General features: G+C 36.6%; 1 protein-coding gene across 2 annotated transcripts; it reads left to right on the forward strand.

Annotated features, from left to right (window-relative positions):
- Positions 1-1,931: 1,931 nt before the first annotated feature.
- tbc1d23 (TBC1 domain family, member 23) lies at positions 1,932-23,425 on the forward strand. Of its 2 annotated transcripts, XM_079884249.1 has the most exons (19): positions 1,932-2,031; positions 8,047-8,161; positions 9,187-9,292; positions 11,661-11,865; positions 12,299-12,422; positions 12,814-12,938; positions 13,536-13,582; positions 13,717-13,820; positions 14,178-14,300; positions 14,766-14,858; positions 15,083-15,253; positions 15,354-15,396; positions 16,487-16,593; positions 17,172-17,308; positions 17,593-17,637; positions 18,508-18,596; positions 19,362-19,497; positions 20,193-20,387; positions 22,055-23,425. In XM_079884249.1, exons 1-19 carry the CDS (start codon positions 1,994-1,996, stop codon positions 22,137-22,139), a joined length of 2,088 nt encoding a protein of 695 aa, XP_079740375.1. In that variant the 5' UTR covers positions 1,932-1,993; the 3' UTR covers positions 22,140-23,425. The 2 variants fall into 2 exon arrangements, with proteins under 2 accessions (XP_079740375.1, XP_079740376.1); XM_079884250.1 differs by lacking the exon at positions 17,593-17,637 and having other exon boundaries at positions 1,933-2,031.
- Positions 23,426-23,778: the final 353 nt, after the last annotated feature.

Below are 23,778 nucleotides of genomic sequence, written 5' to 3' on the forward strand. Positions count from 1 at the left end.
TAACCATTATTAATAAAAGGCAGTAAAAAGTGAAATATTGCAACCATGATTTCTTCTCTTATCTGCATTCATTCAGCCATCTTCTGCTTTAAGATAATTTCAATATCAAAACAACAAAATGGCATTGCTGTCTTTATAGGGCTTGTCCTATGCTATTAGGTGGGGGGAAAGGATGTGATAAATTGCCTATGCATGTACACATTAAGCAATGCCTAATATGTAAATGTTTACATGTTTGCCTATTTTCATTTTTTCTCCAGCCTGATCAATTATTAATGGTTACTGATTATTAATTGGTACCTACCAATATTGGTAGAACGTCATTCCAGTCATTCTGCTGCATGTTTGAAGATCTCAAAACGATTGTTTTAAAATAAACTAATGCAAGCTAATTGGCACAACCTAAAGGTTTAAAATGAATTTGTTGTGCTGAATCTGTTGAAAGTTGCTGTGCAAAAAAAGATGCCTCAAGTAAAAAATAAAAAATACATAAAGAGAGGGAGGAGGGGGGGTTGGGGTAAATGTGATGTCGGTAAAGTTTACTTGTGTAATATTAATGTATGATACCCTAAAATAAAGAATCAAGTTGTCCACAGTTATGCATAAAGCCAGCTTGCTTTCGTTTTTCGATGCAGATTTACATTTATTTATTAATTTAGGAGATGCTTTTATCCAAAGTGAATTAGTTTTTTTTTTAGATCAGTTATTTGTAACTATTTTTATTTAATGCTTATTACATTTGTGTAATAATTAAATGCACATTCCCAGATGAAAATGAGCTATTTTGGCTTAAACTGATCACAGTTATACACAACATTTTTTATATAATATAAATATGTATGTATGTATATATAAAAAAAGCACAAACATATTGTGTTTAAAAGGTTTAAAGACTGATAACCTCTTATCTAACTGCTTGGTCAAACTTTCAAGACAGATGCTATGCAAATGGCCCCTGTGTTATTCAGGTTTTGCCAACGTCTATCCATCTATCAACATATATCTTTTGACAGTTGTTTGCGTGAAAGTGTTGAGGTTGGCAAGCATCTTCATGATAGGTATAATAAAAACAAAGTACACTTTAAAAAATCAAAAGCACCCTAAGAGCCAGGATGATAGACTAACTGATGATATTGTCTTTACTTCTCCTCCTCAAGGGATTGTTGACTTTGACCCATGCTCATCAGACATCATGCATTTTAAGTTAAGTTTTGGAGAATGACGTTTTGTTTAATCTTGGCTCAGTTAGAATTAGACACTTCCTGTCAATAGGAGCGAGGCCCTTTTTGGTATCGTCATCAGAATTTGCTCTGAGCAAGTGGTTTGGTGATAAATTAACAAAATGATAGGCTATCAGTTCTCAAGATTATTTTTTGCAAAACATTGTGTGAAAACAGACCCCCTTGGACATAATATTCTTCAACCAGGTGCTGAAGTCCTTGGTCTCCTGGAGGAAATTGATATAATTTAAAAAAAAAGAAAAAAAACAAGGATAACCATTATGTAGCCTAAATTAAATCTCTGTAATACACTATTTGCTGGAATGATCAATGTTTGTCGCCTCCTTTGCTGATGAGGCTCGGTCACGTGACAAGTAAATTAAACTTAGACCAGAAGATCCAATCGAGTGGCTAACTATTTTGTTTATTCAATAACACATTACATATGACATAAATCATACAATAAGGGGATGCATCATGGCAGAAAATGAATAACAATGTATTTCAAATCAATTAAAAAGACAGTGGGCTACACGCACAAGCACAACAAAGTGAAAGACTAATTTATGTTAGAGGCAGGCAACAAGTGTCATGCCGTGTTGAAACCGACCAGGTCTAGAATGCAATTTTTTTATACATCAAAGCTTAAGTCGCGCGCCGCTGAATATCGCGTTCTACGTCACGTCTAGACTAGTGTCAAGCGCGCGCATGTGGTCCTAGCGACAGGACGCTGGTATTTACGACACGGTTTGACGTGGACCGTCACCACAGCAATGGCGGATGCTGTAGGGGAAGTGCTTCAAGGCAGCTGGTAAGAAAACACCACTGATAATTTTTTACCGCAGACCTATTTACTGGTCCCAGTCTGATATTATCACTTGGAACTTGAAGTCCGGTGAAAAGAGATTATTAATCACGTAGTTTTTTTTCACGACATCCGTTTGTGAGACAGCGATGCTGTGCTAAGCAGCTAACTTACTCTGGCTAGTCAAAGCAGTTAGTGTATTGTTTTGAGACTCCAGCTGTTTCTCAGACCTTCTCAGCAGTTCGACATAACTTAGTCCTTTTATTTTTATGGTGATCTGTATAATATGTCTTCTAAGAGATTAAATATGTCATTGTTGTGTTCCCTTAGGAGTTGGCTGTGTTAAAACAGCTTTTGCTAGGTGTTAGCGTAGCTTTGGACACAATAGAATTGATGATGATTAACGTTATGATAATCTCTTATCTCCTGTATTACTTCACTATGACCATGTTTTTCCCCTACTTATATGGTATGTATGATTGTAGTTTACGGTATTCGGCTCTCCTTAAAAGTGTGAATTATTCTGTTTAGCTCTAGACATATTTAATAGCTGTGGTGGTTTTCTGGAATTAAAAAAAAAAAAAAAAATTCTCAACATGGGTGGTTCACCCTTTTTTGGTACTTCTGAATGAGTATGGATTATTTTGTGAATATTTCAGTATGTCTTGTACAGGAGAGTTGAAATAAGTATGAACATTAGAAACTCCTCCCAAGTTATAAATGCTTGAGGAATTCAGCCCAACTACATTGACAGCTTATTGACGTCAACATTTTTTTCTGTTTTATTGTTTATCTGCACATGTGGCGTAGAAGTTCAACAGAATTATTCTGAGAAGAATTTTGAATCCTGATGTAATTCACAGCCATGGCATTTGTAAACTGTTTTTTTATTGAAGGTCACTGCAAAGCACTCTCTTTCTCATAATCCACTATTACCATTATAGTTTTTAAAAATGATTTAGCTTAACAAGAGATACACTGTGTAATGACAATTAGTTCGGCAAAAATACTTTCAATCCTAGATTTTTAATGATTCCTCTAACTTTTTTTAGTGAGCCTTTGTGTCCTCTTCCTCTTATGCTGAATATGGACCTTCCTGTTTTTATAGACAATGACAAGGAAGACAAATGACTCCCTAGGAGAGATAAAAGGAGCAAAGTTTGTGGCAGGGTGGTATATATTTCAGGCTGTGATTTCTAAGTCCATTATTAACCACAGATGTTTGCATGTTAATTAGCGTGTTGCACCTTAAAAAGAATGTATTGACTCTAAAGCTTCATACCTCATTATTCAGGCAGTCATCCTAAATATGTGGCAACTTGCATTTTTTTTCACCCCAGGTTTGAATGCTTGGTATGGCTTGTTGTTGTTAGACAGCTTTCTTCATCTCTAGGGTGTTTTCACACGCCCCAGAAAGTCTGCACCAAGTACCGAACCAAAGTTCATGTTTTGATACATTCGGTAAGTTTTGGTTTGGTTTCACATTGCAATTATGCGAGCGCACTAAAAAACTTTACATGACATACTTGCGTCCTGTCGTCATCATCTATGTGGGCTGCATCTTGACATTGATTGATTTGTAAACGGACGCGCACCTGACGTCAGCGTGTTGTCAATTCGGTGGATAACTTTGACAAGAATGAAAAAATAAATATCTTTTTTTTGACAAGAATGAATGAACAGACGCATATCGTTGCCACTATACTGTTACGGCATTACTACCTGCAGCACCAACTATACTCGAGGGCCGAGGCTAGTTCAAATTCGCCAAATGAACGTCCTCGTTGTGCGAACATTTTATCGTTGCCGGCAGGAAAGGAGGACAAGACTGCAAGCAATCCTGCGAGAACCACCGGAACTTCCTGTAAATGATCTGAAAGTCCGAACCATACAGAAAATGCTTTCCCACTAGAAACGAACCAAACCTTTGTTCAGTTTGATCCGGACCGAGACTACCTCTTTTCGTCGGACCAAATTTCGTCTGTTTGTCCGGACTGTGGTCCGGGAGTACCCTGGTAATCCAGAGTTCTCGCGAGAGCACAAGTTGAATTTGCTCAGCGAGTTACTCTGGTGTCGAGTAATGATGCTCATTAAATATGCCCCTCACTCTGAGCTGTACCAATCACATCGGGTTATCTGATATAGGCGGGCCAGACGCAAGCTAAACAGATGACGACAGCGCTGTGATGTCGAAGTCATTAGTAAACATTGCAAGATGGCTATGGATGAATACCAGTTGTTTGAAACGGCTTTGGCCGCTACAATGAACGAGTTAGACTTGGCTTTTTATCTAAAACAGGAACAGAAGACGCCGCTCGAATCGTTCCTTTGCAAGAAGGACGTTTTTGCTGTTTTGCCGACCAGATACGGTAAGAGTATAATCTACCAGTTAGCTATGGGGTTTATTGTTGTGATTGGTCGTAGTGTTATCCAGTTGCGTGCAGTGAGATTTTCAAATGCATGCTTGGTGCCACCCCTCGAGCTGGCCGAGTTTCATTAGTCGATGCCAGACCATTAATCTTTTAGATTTAGGTCAGGATTTCCAGGCTAGTCCGGGGGAGGTTTCACACCTGTAATTTTGATTTGGATCAAACTGAAAAGTCAGAAAATCTGGATCAAACAAGGTAGGTGTGAAAGGGCCCTAAGAGTATGTCAGGACTTTAGAGTGATTGTGGAACCCATCATCAATAAGCAACTTGATTTCTACTACAGTTAAGGTCTGTTCACACCAAGCACGATAACTATAAAGATAACGATAAAGATAACTATATATGCGTCCACACCAACGACCGATAACGGTCTTTTTATTCTAAGCATGCGTGCGTCCGGATGATCCAGATCCATTTTAAATGCGCAAGACCTTTAAATTAGAATGGATTCTGATTGGCTGTCAGTGTTTTATCGTTCGACAGCTGGAAAAAAAATCGTTCTGAAAGTGATCCCAACGATATCGTTCCTCATATCTTTATCGTTATAGTTGTGGTGTGAACTCTGTTATTCTTTAATATGGAGAACGATTTTTAGAATTATATCTTTATCGTTATCTTTATAGTTATCGTCTTTGGTGTGAATGGGCCTTTACACCTTTACAGTGTTTAGTTTTCTTGATGTATTTATTTAACCATATTTTTTCACTGGTGTAAATAAATGTGTCACCATGGTGATGTTGTTTAGTTCGATAACAAATGAGGTTTTGTCAAAATTGCGAGAACGACTTTTGATAGTCTTGGAATAATCAGTTAGAATGGGTTGAAAATTATGCTGGAAAAAACATTCATGCCATTAACTACTATATTGCAGGTTCTTATTAAGCAATTAAGTGTTTTGTATTATTGCTATAAAAAAGAGTTTATTTTGTAATGCGTCACTGGTGTTTTTGCTGCAGCTGAGAAGAGGTTGTGTGTGTGAAAGAATTGGAGCATCTGCGGTGTGTTTGTGTGAGTGATGCGCATTGTTTGATTTCAGCACAGTTGTTCTCATCAGTAGTGTGTGAGAGTAGGGCTTTGTCTGCCAGTTTCTTTCCCTGGCAGTATAGCAGATGGCAAAGAGGCCTCAGAGGATTTCTCTCCGTTTTTTTTTTTTTTTTTTTTTTTTTTTTTAGCTAAAAATGCAATTTAGTGCAAGTCGAGTGTTTGTTTGTTTTTCTCCTGAAGAACCCTCCACCAGGTTCTTGGCTTGTTCTGCTAGTGTCTAGAATTTGTAATAGCTCTTGGAGAAACCCTAGAGGAGAGTGAAAGTGCAGAAGAGCAGTGCTGAGAGACTGAATACCCTTTTGACTGAATATTGAATTTGGTAGAAGCCTCTTTCTGCAGCTGAATTCTCAGTAATGTGTATTCATCGCACAGCCATGTCAGCTACCGTGTATACACACACCTTATTTGTTGTGGTGATATTAATTTCTGTATAGCTGCTCAGCATATTGCTCATAAATGATTCATGTCACTGCTGTTCACACAAGATGCTTTTTGTTTTTTGCCTGTGCTATTTTTTGTTGTTTATATAAAAATGCGTCAGACCGAATAAGAATAAATTCATCAGACACTTAACACAAATAATTATTTTTCTCCTTAATTCTGGTATAGGTTAATTAGAATAAGTTGCCATTGTCTTTATACTCTTTTTATATTAAAGGGGATAGTTCACCCAAAAATGAAAAATCTGTCATCAATTACTCACCCTCATGTCGTTCCCTTCCAAGACTTTTGTTTATCTTTGGAAATTAAAGTAGTTCATCTTGATATTAAAATCTGAGAAATTTCTGTCCCTCCATAGGAAGTCTATTCTCACAAAGCTTCTTCAAATCGTTCATAAAGAAGATTGTAAAATAAAACCATATGAATTAATCCAAGTCAACTGAAGAGACACGATTGCGTTATACGATAAACAGTTTTAATGTAAGCTTTTATTCACGTAAACACATTCATCAGTAAACGAACATGTTTGGGGTCAGTCATTTTTAATGCAATTTAATGGTGCATTTTATTGATCAAAAGTGACAGTACAGACATTTATGATGTTAAAAATGATTAAAATGTAAAATAAATACTGTTCTTGCGAACTTTCCTTTCATCAAACATCCTGAAATTAGTAACCTATTACGTTTTACACAAAAATTAAGCAGCACAACCAATTTAGACATTGAACATTGATACTTGAGCACCAAATTGATCATCATATTAGAATGATTTCTGATGGATTATATGACACTGAAGAATGAAGTAATGGCTGCTGAAAATACAGCTTTGCCATCACAAGAGTAAATTACATCTTAAAATGTATTAAAATAGAAAACAGATTTTTTAAAATTGTAGTATTTTTTCACAATACTACTGTATGTTTGATGCCTTGGTGAGCATAAGAGACTTCTTTCAAAAATATCTTTAAAAATCTTTCATACCCCCTGCTAGGGCTGCATGATATAGCCTATTCAGCATCAATATTGTGCGCATCCGCGATAGTCACATCGCAGTATGAGAAATGTCAAGTTGGCATTAATAGATCCGTGATCCGAACGGGCCAGCTGCTTCCCAGGTTTGGAACACATGATCGTGGATTAATTGCAACGTTTAACCATCATAGAGTGAAAGTTTATCATTTGCATGTGTTTTTAAGTCCTGCATGTTTAAAAATCAAGCACAAGAGCACTGTAACTCACACACTGTTATCTGTGCGTGCACACAGAGCTGCACAGACAGCACGTGAACAGCGAAATCAGTTCTCTTTCTCATCCTTTTGAGCTTAAACGGACACGTGCACACAAAATAGTCAAAATGCCAGTCTTGGCAAGTATCCTCATAAACGCAGTGTTGTAAACAATTGAGAAAGAAAACGGATATGTGTATCATTATATTGGAACCGTGCATTTGTCTTAAAGCAAAAGCATCCTAATATACCGCAGCTGTTCGTGTCACCATTGTAAATCAAACAACAAAGCATTTTTGTAGCTTTAACAAATATAAATTGTATTCATTAATTATATTAGTAGGCTAATATTCTATTTATACAGTGAAGACTTTGATTTTACATTTGATTATTCAATTTCTGTACCTGAATACCGTTAGATTTACCTGAAAAACTTAACGCACTGCTTATTTCATTTGTATCTTTCTTCTATTGTATTTTATCTATGCTTGCAAGTATTATTTTCTTTGCAGATGCACTCCGCTACAAAATCATCATCCTAGAATGATTCATTATTTACAAATAGAGCTATTAAAATCATCTGGTGAAATTGGTTTCATATCACTATATATAGCAGAAACACAAAATATCGCAAAGTAGTTTTTTTCCAATATCGTGCAGCCCTACCCTCAGCTTTTGAGTCGTAGGATGAAGTTTTATATAATGTTTTTAAAACCCTTCTGTTTCTGCTTGCATAGTTTCTGCGTACATGTAGGTAATGCAAACACTTGAATTCAGAAAACCTGAATGTGGTCAAAATCTGCCCTTGACTTCTGCTGAGTGAAGTTTGAGTGATCAGGTCACAGTGTGTCATGTGTGCATTTACTGTGTTTTCTGAAGGAATCAGGATCTGGCAGACGCTCTTGACTTGGCAGAATGTGATCTGGACACTGATCAGGATGGTGTCATCCAGGTCCGAAACCTTTCCCCACCACAGCGGGCAAAGTTATGGATGGTAAGTGTATAAAGACTAATCAGCCTGTGTAGCCTCATTTGAAAATATTGACTATTTGTATTTTGAAAAAGCTATGGAAAGATTGTACATGTGTGTTGATGAGAGAGACAGGAAAAAGTGTCATGTGTAAAATACATAAGAGATCCATGCAGGGCTTTGTTTTAAAGAATTTCCCTCAGAGTCAATGGATCCCAAAGGGCTTTAGAGAGCCTCTGTATTGATCAGATGGCCATTAAGGAAACTGTAGCTTAGCTTGGCGTGTAGGACCCTTTAAACTCCCCCCCCCCCCCCCCCCCCCCCCCCCGTGGGAGATTAGCTTATATCTAATGGTTTGCTAATTAGAGTTGTCACGATACTGGAATTTCTGCCATATATACCACCATCCAGATAATTTGTTATATCATAATTTTACACACAGGGAGGCTTTGTTTGAATTCAACTAGATTTAGAAAAAAAGGCCAGTAAACAGTCAGTAATAGAATAAATAAACAAATTGCAAACAATAGCACAAATAAGTACAATAGAATCAAGAGACAAATTAAATATACATTGCTTTATGTTTTTCAGGTGGGTCTAACAGTAGTATTCAGAAAAGAAATACTACAGAATTTTAAGTAATCAAATGTAAAAATAACACTGGATAGTTTCCATTCTAAAAATTAAATACAGACTAATGCTTACAAATAAAGTTACAAAAGTTATTCTGTCAAGATCAGCGAGTGATTTTCTCTTTGTTCTTTGATTAACATGACAGAAAGCATCAGGTTTATTAGGCTGCTGTCACTATACGAGCTTATGCACGGATCCAATAAGCTGTTACACAACATGCGGAGAGAAGAGAGAGTGAGAATGTGCAGCTGATGTTGTGTATCAATACTGCAGAAAAGGAGTATTGGAACTATTTCAGTATCAATATCGAAATATCAATATTTTTGACAACCCTAGTGCTGCTGATAAAGCCTTGTTGAACTGTAGGTGTTTTGTCTGTTTAATTTTCTAAGCTTTAGTTTCATGTTTGTTGACAGATTGCTTTGAACGTGTCTGGTAAAGGAGATAGTCTGTCCTCATGGGATGGAGCTTTGGACCTAGCAGAACAGACGCTCATTCACACCCGCAGTCAGCAGATTATTGGTGAATCACCTCTCCTCATTTTCAATTTGTCATTTATGCGTGGTTATGTTCTACACATTAGGGCTAGGCGATATGACCAAAAAATAATATCTTAGTATTTTTTGGCTATACGGTTATATGTCTCTGTATTTTCTTCTTTTTTTATTTGGATAAAAAACAAAATCTGTATTTATTAAAAGAAAAGAAGTTATTTCACATCCTGCCCAATGTTGTTCTACAAACAATGTTCATATTGAAGGCTATGAATAACAAATATAGTGAATGTAACCAATGTAGGCTATGCTATATATTATGTGCAAAAAGGGTTAAAATAACGTTACATTCTAATATTGTGACATTACATTCTAAAAACAAAAATAATGCCTTTTAAAGCAGAAGTTAAAGTCACTAAACTAAAAATTATGACTCTAATAAACTGACACACATCCGGTTTTCACCCAGTTGTTTATGTTCATTTAAGACATAACCTACTGTTTACATGAATACTCAACATGATATAACTTATAACTGTGTGTGTTCACATTCAAGCGCAATAAGCTGCAAAAGAGAACTGAATTTGAGATCACATGCTGTCTGAAGCCCCGTTCACACTGCCATCGATTTTGACGCTGTAGTTGATTGTAGGCGTTCGTAGTGCTGTCGCTCTAATGTTATTGGCAGACTGCACGTCTGGCCATATCTATAGAAAGTACAACATATATAAAACTAAGATATCATTCTAATTTGACAAAAAAACTAGGCTTAAAAGATTTAAAAGTAATATTATGCTGTTGGAGAGTGTTATATTAACCACAGAAGTGCTCAGTGCATTAAATCATTAACTTGATTAACGATCGATCAATCAACAAATGAAACTCACTCATACTGTCAACAGTTAGGCCTACTAAAATGTAATTCGAATTTGACAAATAATCAATTTTCTTGTCCCTAATAATCAACATAATACAGTGGAAACTGTAAAATGAACTGCAGCCGTGCTAAACTTGAATCATACAATTACAACACAAGAACTATCAATGCATGAATCAAACTCCCTAAGACTGTCGACAGATTGTTTTCCGTGCATAATTTTGCTATATCCATATATGTGGTTACAGTCAAATCATATAAAACAGTGAATCAAATCACTCCGGATCTCTGTTCTTTCTTGCCTGCAGTCGAGACGGTGACGTGAGCTCTACTGGCAGTCTTCATTCCTATTGGTTGTCGCTCGTGAAATTCGCTTCTCATTTGCACAAAGTTGAAATTTCTGAACTTTTGTCGCATGTCTCGTGTCGCTTGACATGCCCACATTCTGTCGCCAATGATCAATGTCGCTCGTGTCGCTGGCGGTGTGAACGGGGCTTGAGAGAGTGTTTCAGGTGTGTCAGTTGTAGACATGTGCGGGTGTTCGGTAATACGATTTATCACGATAATGAACATGCACGATATTGTTGTCGTGGACACTTCAAAATACCTTGAATAATTGTTTATTCCAAATAAATTAGATTTTTAGAGTGCATTTTACTTTACCGCTACAGGGCTCGACATTTGTGGATTTTTTGAAGGGACAAGTAAAAGAGAATTTTACAATTACAATTTTTCTCATTTTATCTAAATGAGAATGTTACTTGCCCGACCGGACAAGTAGCCTGATTTAAAGCGTCAGTAACAAAAAAATAACTAGGGAATCACTAAAACGAGAGAATGATTCTAATATTATTTCATTTTTTGGAAGTTGCGATCGATAGTGGATAATAAATGTATTACTGACGGTAACAAGGTAGCGCTGTTGAGGTTCAAGCTAGTTTTTTTACTCGGGACAAGTGAATGACAGATTTACTTGTCCAAAGGACATGCACATGAAAAGGCTTAATGTTGATATGTATATATTTAATTAAATTTTTGTTTGGCATCTTAATGTTTGATCAAAATGTCATAACTCAGTCTTCCAGTGAAAATGACAGACTTTCAGTGACTTATACCGGACTTCTGTAATTATTTTGTTTGCTTGAACCCCACCTCTCCACAATCAACTGCAAGCTTGCAACCAAGCCCATTTTTGATAAGTTGTTGCAATCACGTCACTTTGCGGAAGAAAATCTCTATTCCATTTTATGGTGAATTAATTTTTTATCACAAGTACAATTGAAAAAAAAAATCTATTTTTTTTATTTCCTGTATAAAGGTTAGTTAGTTACGGTAGTTAGTTAGTTAGTTATTCTTCCTAATTCTTCCTAGTGTGGCAAGAACAAGGCATCAAGCAATCTACTACTACTTTTCCCACAAGCCGTAGTTTACAGTGTTGTGAAATACAGCCCCATAAAAATCAGTATGATTTTTTTATATAATGATGCTAATCTTTGACCTCTGCAATCTTTGCATATAGATGAGCTGGGGATACCAGTGGAGGAAGGGCGGGACCTGGTGTCAGATGTGGAGTCAGTGATCACCTTCTACTGCAAATCCAGAAATGTCACCTTCACTCCAGATCTTAGTTGGCCACACATCCTCAAACCACTCTTGGGCTTACAGCTGTCCCGCAGAGACTTATACAACTGCTTCTATGCCATCATGAATAAATACATCCCACGGTAGTAGGAGTGTTCATCTGTCTGTGTTTATACAAAAAAAAAAAAAAAAAAAATTAATAAACAAAACCCCCACAGTTTTGCTTTTCATCTGTTTTTTTTTTCCACTCCAAAACTTACCTGATCCAGGATTTATTTGTGTAATGACAAGTTTGGTTTGATGTAATTTGATCAAACATTAATAATAATAATAATAATAATAATAAATAATAATAATAATAATAAAATGTTGCGTATTATGTAGAAAATCAATCCCTGAAATTACCATGTCTTGTCTAAAAAGACAAAAGGCCAGTTTTGAAATGTTCAGTTTTGTTCATGGTGATTAAATTCCACCAACTTTAACTGTGAAACACTTTAGGTTGGCAGAGGGAGAACATGCATTCTTTGTATATCAGTTTCCTTGATTTAGTGTCATATTGTTTGTCCTTTGCAGAGACTGTTTTGTGAAAGGACGGCCGTTTCACCTATTCAGGCTCCTGTTGCAGTACCATGAGCCTGAACTCTGCTCCTTCCTGGATACAAAAAAGATCACTCCTGATTCCTACGCCATCAGCTGGGTCAGTCTTTTTCTGGCAATAGTTGATGAAATATTTGGCTTGGTACAGGAGTGTCCAAACCTGCTCGTGCATAGCCAACGAATTTAGCTCCAGGCCTCCAACTTACCCCAACACACCTTCTGGGAGTTTCTAGTAATCCTCATGACCTTGATTAACTGGTGCAGGTGTGTTAAATGAAGGTTGAAGCTAAAGTATGTAGGACATTGGCCCTCCAGGAGCATGATTGGACACCCCTAGCTTAGTAGATAAATTATATGTAACTTCTACATGCTATGGAGCTAGTCTGAAAAAAAGTGTTATGGTCATATTCCTAGAATGAATCAAATATACATTTATCATTTTTGCTAAAGAACTTGACACTTATATATACAATTTTTTCTGTTTCCTGTAGCTGGGCAGTCTCTTTTCTAGCCACTGTCTCCCTGAGGTAACACAGGCCTTGTGGGATGTTTATCTCCAACAGGCTGACCCTTTTCTCATCTTCTTCCTCTTGCTCATCATCCTTGTCAATGCCAAGTATGTGACAGTTCAGACTGTTCAGTGCACTCAGTTGAGTAAAGGGGTCCTATTATGCTCATTCACAGGTTCATAATTTTGTTTATGGCATCTACTAAACATGTTCATACATCGTTTAATGTTCAACAATTTACATTGTTGCAGGGCCTGTTTTCACCCTCTGTCTGAACACTCTGTTTTAGTTTCAGTTTTGTTTAAAACCCACCTTCCGAAAAGCCCAGTCTGCTTTGATTGGTCAACCACCTCAATCTGTTGAACAGTAAGTTGGTCTACCACTTAAAGCGTGTATCGGAAATGTAATGCCCTTACCATAACCGGTATATATTTTGACATGCACGTTCCGATTGTACATTGTACAATCGAGGCATTTGCGCGAGTTCAGAAACCCTGCTTACTGATATAGAGAATAACTCCCTTTGGAGTGGACTTTGTGCTTTCTAACTTTGCATCCCTTTTTCATGCACAAACAGTAACATTACACAGTAAAGAAAAAGCATAATAGGACCCCTTTAATGAACTACACTGTCTAAGGCAGTTTTACTCGCCTGTTCATGAGATCAAGTCAAAAGATGTTTTTCTTCTTTTTCTGATGTCCAGAGACAGCATTCTTGCCCAAGAAGGAGATGGCAAAGAGGAGATAATCAGTAATGTTTTTTTTTACTTTTAATTGTTTAATTTAATTCATTATTTAATAATAATAAAAATACATTACAAAAACCTGTTGCATTGTGACAAGTGTACAGCTGTAATTTTTGTATTATTATTATTTTTTTCTCAGAAATGCTGGAGCTGTCTCCGTCATTACTAGAGGCAGAGGACATTGAAGACTTGTTCTCTTTAGCACAGTATTACAACAGCAAGACGCCTCTATCGCTTAGAAAGGTAAGCATTATATCCCTGTTCTTATTTCCAACTTCCTATAGATATGATGCACATCAGACATCACAATAGATCAGGAATTGTGGTGCATTGCAATAACATCTTTTAATAGCATGTAGCATAATTTAAAAGTTTAATAATCACATTTGGCTGAATCACAATTCCTGTTTTCCACCCTCAAATGTAATACCTTTTAAAATAGTTAATATGTTTGTTATCCCACTTAAGATAAGTTATGACCTTTTTTTTATGACCTTACATTTCACAAAACTGAGGCGCTGCAGGCTGCACACATCTCTATTAATTTACAAATGCAAGTGAATCACACCATCAAGCCCTGAGTATTTGATGTGTGTGCAGGAGAACCATAATCTGTTTGGCAGCAGTCTGGTTGCCCTAAAAGAAGAGGACATGGACCTGAGTCAAGCACTCTGTCTGCCCGTATCCGTCCCTGAGATCCTGCAAGCCAACCAGCTACAACCTGTGAGTCCCCACTCCAAGATTACTGTTGAAGACCTCTCCAAATCATCTTTAATGATTATTAATGTTGTTGATAAGGGTTCAACATTAAAGGGATAGTTCACCCAGAAATTAAATGTGTCATTTACTCTTTTTACTCCCTCATATCTCATTATCTTTGACAAATGAAGATAGCTTTAATGTTTTCATACATAGAACACATCAATTATGGTAAACATGCTTGATGTGTAAGAACAAATCTTTGTGAGTGTCAAGCATGTATGTGTGAGATTCTGTTTGCCATATTTTATGTGGTCTCTATATATGTATGTACATTGCAAAAAACAATTTCTTCAAATTCACACCCTCTGACCTTGAAACATCTTGATTTCTGCCAGCTGTGCATGCGAATCACCAACAGAAAATCAGTTTTCAGCATGTGATGCCCTATTTCAAGTGATGATATTTTTGCGGTTTTATGCTTCTTAGGAGGGTGTGAGGTTTTTTGTAGTCGACTGCCGTCCTGCAGAGCAGTACAATGCTGGTCACCTCTCCACTGCCTTTCACTTGGACTCTGACCTGGTAAGAATTTTTGCAAGCAGAGAAGAATGCCTTTAATTTGAAAATGCAATTGCATTTGTAAATATTTGACTTAATATGAATGTCAAATAGAGTTTCTGAAATAGAGATTCTGATCCACTTTGTTTCCACAAAAATACTATGTTTAATATGTGTAGCTGCCTCACAGAGGAATTGCACACAGCTCTGTGCACCTGTGTCCTTCACGTCGTTGTCTTGGTTCACAGATGCTCCATAACCCCTCTGAGTTTGCCCTGTCAGTGAAGTCTCTTCTGGAGGCACAGAAGCAGTCTCTGGAGTCGGGCTCTGTGGCCAGCGGAGAGCATCTGTGCTTCATGGGCAGTGGACGTGAAGAAGAGGACATGTACATGAACATGGTGCTTGCCCACTTCCTACAGGTGAGAACTGTGTCTGCTGCTACATATTGAATTGTTGTGTAAATTATTATTCAAAGAATTTCATAACTATTAGAAATAAATTTTCCTTTCCTTTGTCTAGAAAAATAAAGAGTATGTGAGCATAGCAAAAGGTGGATTTATGGGTAAGTTTTATTTTCAGCAACATTAACACTTTTTTAATCATCTGTGCACTGTACCTTCTGGCCAAATTTGGAACAAAATGCAATTGATAAATAAAATATCAACAAACAATAAGAGGCACACTATGTAACTTTTCACCACTAGAGGTTGTTTATTCAAAACAAAGGCGTAGCTTGATGACGTCTTGATTTCGTGGAATCATGGTAGTTGTTGTCTTCACCTCTACAGCCGGTGGAGAATACGATGGAACTCGGACAGAAATCATATTCATGGATGACCGGTAATGTATTAAAGATTTATTAACGCTACAAAAGCCGTTGGCGCGAAATGAGGCCGCTGGAGTGATTGCTAATGAGAGACAAGCACGACACACGGCTCGAGAGCAGTGGAGCTTTTATAATGCCACACACTGCTTCCGCTTATTCCGGTCAATCGTATGTAGGGTAACGCAACGCTGTTTTATCACATCATACATTTGAGTGTGTTGAAAGTTGTTATAATGCTACTCTGTGCTTTCACTCGGCGGCTACTGTATGAGGCACTTGTTGCACACCGCAGTGAGCTAGATCGATATTAGGCATGGTAAATATGGTACTCACGGTAAATCAAGAAAACGAGATTTAAACAAAAAGACTAACTGTGTTGAGCTGTGATTCATTTTTTTTCGATGAATATATCCAAACAGTTGGTCACCTGTCTAATAAAACGCATAATATATTAAAGCGTCTCTGGTGTTTCCATGGTTTCTACAAAATATAACCGGAAATCGAGGGTAATGCGGGTATGATGTCATTGATAGGCGACGCATGGGCATGGTCCATGTCCTGGTTAAAACTGCTTATTTCTCTGGATTTAAGCATTCTTAGAAACATTTGGGATAATGTAAGTACACAAATCAACAAAATATATAGCATTGTTCTAGTGGTTTTTCAATATTTTGTTCCAAAAATCTTACATAGTGTGCCTTTAAATAAATAAAATGTAATGCATTTGGATGCATTTATAAAATCTGATCAGCAGTTTTACATGGTGACAGAAGCAGTTTTATTGTGCTGATGAGACTCACTGCCTTTTTGTTTCTTTTATTCTCAGCATTGCAGCAGCACCTGGCAGATATTAATGTTGAAGGGCCGGATAATGTTTATGTTCACTGGATTGTGAGCACCTCAGGATCCCACAGTAGCCTCAGCTCAGCTGATGTGAGTTTAGTGTGTCTGTGAGTGTGAGAGATGTACGTTACATCATCAGATTGTGCATTAAAGCTGTGCTACTCACTACTCAGGGCATGCAGCCCATAAACCATGCTTTTGTGGCCCATGTCCTCCTCATCAACATCTGTTTTCAAGATATTTATGGTACTTCTCTGAAGATTTATCCTCCTTATTTTTTACGTAGGAGCATGCATGGCCATTTTTTTATCTTGAATGCGAGGCTTCCAGCTGTACAATTGATAAATGTATTATTGTAATTAAAACGCAATGGCTTGTAGCTCAAATAGTTTTACTGCTTACTGCACTTTGTTATTCTTCTAGTTAATTACTTATAGTGGCTAAGGAATCTGAAGTCTTGCACACATTCATAGGAAATAGCTTACTTCCCTTTTGAAATATAAGCTGAATACATGTAGCATCTTCCTTTCATTTTCTGGGTGGCATTTAGTGTCATCTAGTGGACATTGTATGTAAAGCAAGCCATTAAATTCAACTTCCATTGTGATAAGCAAATGCCTCTCAAACTTGGGTTAAGTTAATTCAGCCCATCTCTTATATTGATACAGGGGGAACTGAACAGCACAGATGGCAAAGGAGTTAAATCACTTGTCAACAAAATGACTTTTGCACTCAAGTCCAAGTCAGTTAATGTGAAGGAGAAGATGATCAGCTTCATTGAAAACACTTCCACACCGGTGGACAGGTGAGCATCCTTAATCTTCAGTTCACCAGACAGACATTCTTTCACATCCTTCTCTGCGGATATGTCCGTTTATTGATTAAAACAAAAAGAACAATTGATGAGAAGAAAAAAAAGTTAAATGATCAGATATCTCTTTTTTTTTAATTATTATTTTTTTTAAACCCCTTACTTAAGAAAATGACTTAAATTATATTACATAGAGGTATTTATTTAAATTGATTGATTTTCTGAAGTCTTCCTTTTTTAATAATCCTCACAACCTATGCCCTGTTATTTCACACTAGAATGTCTTTCAATCTACCCTGGCCAGACAAGGGAATACTGGATCGGTAAGACTTCATTACTGTTTGTCTGTGCCCCCTTCAGCGTGCATCCGGTTTCCGCAACTTGCCCTCTCAAGGTGGCGCTGTCAGCTTTAGCTCATTGTAGGGGTTTTCAAAACCCAGATTAAACGGCACACTCATGCTCTAACACCATACGCATCTGCATCACCTGCATCTATAGTACAAATATCCTATTCAGTCTTTTGAATTTCCTGTTTCCTGCTAAAATTCTTCAGAGAATATCATCAGAGTAGAGTAATATTCTAGAGTTTGTGACTTTGTCATCCACTACCAAATATTCACATGCATGTGTAGTAGAATTCACAAATACCACTCAGAATGGTGGAAGCTGTGAACCACAGGTATTTTTGTCACTTTGTGACTGTGTTGGCTGTTTTGACCTCTTTCACTGCATTTGCCACTTTGTGCCTTTGCTTGTTTTATGCCAGCAGTGTCTGTCTCACAGCCTGAAGTCTGAGTCCTCTTTGATGCCCCTAACTTGTGTGGAGGGAGACTGCAGTTCTTCATTGTTTTTATACAGATTTGATCACTGCTGTGGAAGGCTGGGGCAATTTTGATTTAATGTTAAAGTTGTTCAGTTTTACTGTAAAATGGACTCTTAAGAGATTTGCTTTGTAAACTCTGGCCTTCCACACTTTGATTCTCATCTTTGTTAAAATGCAAACATGTTAACTTCCCTCTCTTCCAACTAACAGTATTCATCTTTCTAATCCCAGAGGACACCTCATCTCACTACCATGCTCTTAGAATGCCTGTTTTAGCACAAGGAAGACAATGCTACTGTGAAGGACAAACCTTTTTTCTTCTAGTGGCTCTTGTAAGTACTTCTGATGCTTTTTTCTTTTTTTTCTTTAGGCACGTAAGCAGCAGTGATCGGGTGGGGAAGCCATACAGGGGTGTGAAGCCTGTTTTCAGCATCGGAGATGAGGAAGAGTATGATACAGGTAAATACATAGGTCCATCTAAACCAGGGACATTCAACCTGTTCCAGGCAACTCAACTTACACTTTCCTGCAGAGTTTAGTTCAAGCTCCAATCAAACACGCATAAGCCAGTGTTGGTATTTGAAAATCCAACACAAAAACTGACACCTTTTAAGCTGAAAAACAAAATGCAAAAATATCACAGAATATACAGCTCAAGTCACATGGGATAATTCAGTGTTTGGATCGCATTTTGCAGAGTTTGATGAGAAACAAACCAAAATGTTATTTATTTTTTAGTGGAAATCTTGACCTTGGATTCATGCCATGTCATACTGGCTTGCAGAATTCTTTTTAATCATAATTTCTATTAAGCAAGGTATTAGGGAACCAAAACAAAAAATCTTTTAAAACTATATATTAACAAAATAACCTAGCCTTTTTCCAAGACAATATTCAAAAGCCTTCCTATCTAAGCTGACATGTACCTCTGGAACTTCTGTTGTAATAAAAATAAATATACTTAAAAATGTAATGTCAGTTTAATGTTGTACATCTTTGTGTGTGTGTGTGTTTTTTAAGCATTTTAATTAAGATTATTAATACAACTATAAGAAATTTGTCGAGGCCCCCTATTGGGCCCCAGACCTCTAGTTGAGAACCACTGTACTAAACCTAACTTCTAGATATTTATAAATTCAACTTTTGGTACACTACACTCAGTCATCTCATATTTGGGTCCCTATCTGTTTCCTCATGTTTTCTTTTTTCCTTTCCTCCTTTTAGATGAGATTGACAGTTCATCGATATCAGATGATGACAGGAAAGAGATTGTCAATATACAGACTTGGATCAACAAACCAGATGTGAAGCACCATATTCCATGCAATGAAGTTAAGGAGACTGGACATATGTTCCCAAGGTGAGGCCACATGTCTGAGCACATCAGAATTAGACATGGGATTGGTGCTCCACTGTGAGGTGAAATCATCAAATAAAAGTTTAAGTATAAAAAATAAATAAATAAATAAATAAGTTCCTCCATTTAAAAGAAAAAAAAGAAGCAAGGTTATATTCTAACTTTATAACACAATTATGTTATATTCTGGCCAAGGTATTCAGTGTAATAATACGGTTGCATGTGAAAAACTGTCATGTTAATAATTCAGCCTCAGATACTGAGGCTTCCCAGCTGATAGATGGTTAGTGGGTGCATTTTAGAGCTGTACGATTAATCATTAAAAGATTGCGATCTTAATTCAAATACCCACGCGGTCTTATTCATAGATGTCAGTAGATTTCGAAGGTTTAATAGACATGGCTGAATCATTATCACATTCAAATCTGTGTTCATGGTGCTGCTGACCCAGAGAGAGCAGTTATCATGGGTAAGAAACGTCTTTTCAACCACACATCATTATTCCTGTCTTACAATTATTCAATAATTGACTCTTCAAATGAAGATTGTATCAATTACATCGTTACGCCAGTAGGTGGCGACAAGTGACTGTTAAAAATATATTTGTCATTGAAACATTCATTCAAGAGATTTGTTCAAAAACGCTGATTCATCCAGTAGTGAAACAACAGTTTTATTTATTGTTTTATTTTCCACAGTCATCTGCTGATCACTGCAACACACATGTACTGTTTGAGAGAGATCGCAGCCCGAAAAGGTTTTGCTTACATCCAGTCCAGGCAGGCCCTAAACTCTGTGGTGAAGATCACCTCCAAGAAGAAGCATCCAGAACTCATCACTTTTAAGTTTGGCAACAACAATGCTGCAGGAGTGGAGATAGTGGCTGTAGAGAGGTACAGGACACCAAGAGACCTTTATGTATTTTAACTCCAAAAATACGTTCATATTATTATTTAAGAATATATTATTCATATATTTTGCTTTTTTGAATTTGCTTTTATTTTTACACTTTCAGTTTTAATTTTAACAAGATTTTAAATTTTTTTGTCATTTTTATACATTTTCTGGGTGCATATGGTGACGCAAAAGTGTGTGAAATTCGATGTAGTATGCACTCCAGGCGGCTAGGTGGCAATGTGAAGCACTGCCACACAACAACACCAAGTCCGCGCGCCTCCGTACAACCTTCCTTCTACTTCTCTCCCTAGTAGACTTTTGCGTTTTTACCCTTTAGACAGGAACGTGACGGTGGAGCATTTTTAATATTTCCACTCTGGAGGGTGGTTTCACTTTTTTGCATTTTTAAGCCCCAAAAACGCCTTAATTGTTTTTATTTCAGTTTTAGTTTATTTTTTACATTTTTTTTATTATTTCCCATTAGTAAATTTAGTGCTTCAACTTAGTCACAATATGTAATATTTTTGGATTAAAATATCCAAAAGCTACTAGAACATTATAATAAAATATTTTGTTGACTTGTGTACTTACATTATCCCAAATGTTTCCAAAAATGTTTAAATCCAGAGAAATCAGCCATTTTAACCAGTGTAACAGCTCGTGTCATTGCGTCGTCTGACAATGTCATATCCGCGTTACCCTCGATTTCCGTAGAATTTACTTCCGTAGAAACCATGGAAACACCAAAGACGCTTTAATATATTATGTGTTTTATTAGATAGGTGAGCAAATGTTTGGATACTTTTATAGACCCGAAAACTAATCATTGTTATATAGCTCAACACGGTTAATCTTATTGTTCGAATATTTTTTTTTCTTGATTTACCCTGAGTAAAATTTTTGTACCATCCCTCAGAGACAACGCTATTTTGTCAAGTGGCTAACATAGCATAATCAGAAAGAGATTAATTTGTTGTACAGTAATACAGCCATACATACAATATTTTAAAATGAATTGCATTACATTTAGCAACACAAGCTACATGATATTCTAATATCGATCTAGCTTACTGTAATGTGGAACAAGTGTCTCATACCAGCCGCTGAGCGAACGCACAGAGTAACATTATAACACAAAATTTTCAACACACTCAAATGTATTTTTAGTATGATTGTTTTGACAAAGTTAAACAGAAATACATTAGATCATATATGAACATGGTTTCTGAGTCCCGGCGGATTGCTTTCCATCGGCTGTGGAGGTAAAAATGAGACCTCCCATGATTCCACACTCATTCACGGCATCATCAAGCCACGCCTTTGTTATTGCTTTGATTAAGTGACCTCTAGTGGTGAAACTTGCATATTCTGCCTTTAAATGTATTTCATTTAGTTGCCAAAGCAAAATTTATAATTTATTCTATTATTTAGATATTTCATCCAATTTTTTTGTTTCAGATTTATTTCAATGAACAAAATTGTTTTTAATAGTTTTAGTTAATGATTATAACCCTGCTATATACTTAACAGTATATGCAAATGTTCTTAGGTTGTTTTTGTTTTGTTTTTTGCAACACTGCATCTGGTGTCATTTACTTGTCTTTGTGTAGTTTGCAAGATTGTAAGCATAAGCATATTTCTTCTCTTCTCTTCTCTTCTCAAGGTATTTAATTCCAGACGCTGGTGACGCCACTAAAGTCATCAAACAGCAAATCATGAAAGTTTTAGATGCTATGGAGAGCTCTTAGTGACAGAGACATCAGAAATGCTTCACTCTGGTCATCCAGGAGACAGCCACAGCTCCAACCAAAACAGCCTGAAGGGGAAGGGGGTAGTAGAGCATTCCCACACTTTTTTTTCTTTTTTTTTTTTTTCTTGTCATGATCCTCCTCCCTGGGCAACACTGACGTGGAATACTGTCAAGACTCTTTGGGCACTCTGCCATCATGATTGACGGGAGTTCTAAAACTTTGGGCATGGAGATGTCAATATGAGCCTGCATTAGAAATGGTGATTTTGTTCATTTTGCTTTGTGATTTCGATTTCTGATTTGAGAAACTGACCTAATTAAGCAAGTTAGATTTGTTATCTATCTGTCTCGAGCCTTAATGAGCTATAGCTGTTTTATATGAGTCTCAAACAGGTCCTCTGGATGAGAAAACGGTTTTGGAACCTCAATCAAGGAACCTCATTGCTCTTTTTCTGCTTTAATGTTTGAGCTCACTAATTATTTTGCCATTTGAAGATGTAAACATCATATATTGCTGAATACTCATGTAACAGAAAAAGTTTTGACATATTTATCAGAGCAGTGTTTTTACAGCAAACAAATTCACCTGGAGCCTCATCACAGGCATTGAGGTGAATATATACTTAATTTTCATATTTGGAAAGTATAGTTGCTTGCAGAAGAGGCTGCGCCAGTGTGACACACATATACTTCCACACAACTCTGCTGCTTTCTGTACTGATTCACTAAAATGCCCAGAAATTGTTAACCTTTTGTTGGATCACCTGGTTCCATGAAGTTATCTTGTGATTGTTGCTTTCGAGATTAAAAGGAATGGGTTGTTGAGACGGTGACAGTAAAATAAGTAATGGCCAAGTTTACGAGAGAATGTATTAAGAAAGTTGAAGATGTGAACCAGCATCTGTTGAGTAGTTATTCAGTAATGCAAGTATTATGTATTGATGCTGAAAGCACTAAAGAAAAACTGGCTTGTGAATCCAGTGTCCATCAAAAATAAATGTATACATAAACTATTTACCAGTATCAAACATAATCTATACATAAACCTTAACAGAGGTCAAATCAATGTGAGGAAAGGGTAAACTTAAGAACATTTTTGGAAATAGTCCTGTCAGTTTCACACTATGCAAGTGCTTAAAAATGTAAGTCTTAAATGAGAATAAGATTCTTAAAATATGTTCATAGGATTATCCCCAATGCTCAACTTTTCAACCTTTGTTTGTGTTAAAATCACAGAATGCTATTGATAATATCTCCTGTTTAAATAAATCAAAATGAGGTCCACCATGTCTGACTTCTATTTGAATGAAACCTGTTTAATTTAATTATAGAAAAAAAACCCCAATGTTAAATGATACGTTTTATTTTTGGTTTATATCAAAATAAGTACATTGCAACATATTTACAATAATTCCTTATTAATAGTTTGATAAAGAATTGTTTACTCGGTTGTCAAATGAAAGTGAAAAAAACTGTACAATATTGCCACAAAAGGCTAACAACGAGTATCAAGTGAATTGGAAACTGGTTAAAAAAAAATACTGAAGCCACATTGCATTGACAATGTACAAACACATTGGCCAATGAACCAATAAAAATCACTTTTATAGTTTACGGGCCAGTAAACAGCAGTTCAA

This window comes from Squalius cephalus (genome assembly GCF_949319135.1).
Source record: "Squalius cephalus genome assembly, chromosome: 10".
Classification (NCBI taxonomy): Eukaryota; Metazoa; Chordata; class Actinopteri; order Cypriniformes; family Leuciscidae; genus Squalius; species Squalius cephalus.

Coding starts and splice junctions, on each gene's coding strand:
- tbc1d23 (XM_079884249.1), top strand. CDS start 1,994: ATGGCGGATGCTGTAGGGGAAGTGCTTCAAGGCAGCTG. Junction 14,301..14,765: donor AAGCCAACCAGCTACAACCT/GTGAGTCCCCAC, acceptor TATGCTTCTTAG/GAGGGTGTGAGGTTTTTTGT. Junction 14,859..15,082: donor TTCACTTGGACTCTGACCTG/GTAAGAATTTTT, acceptor CTTGGTTCACAG/ATGCTCCATAACCCCTCTGA.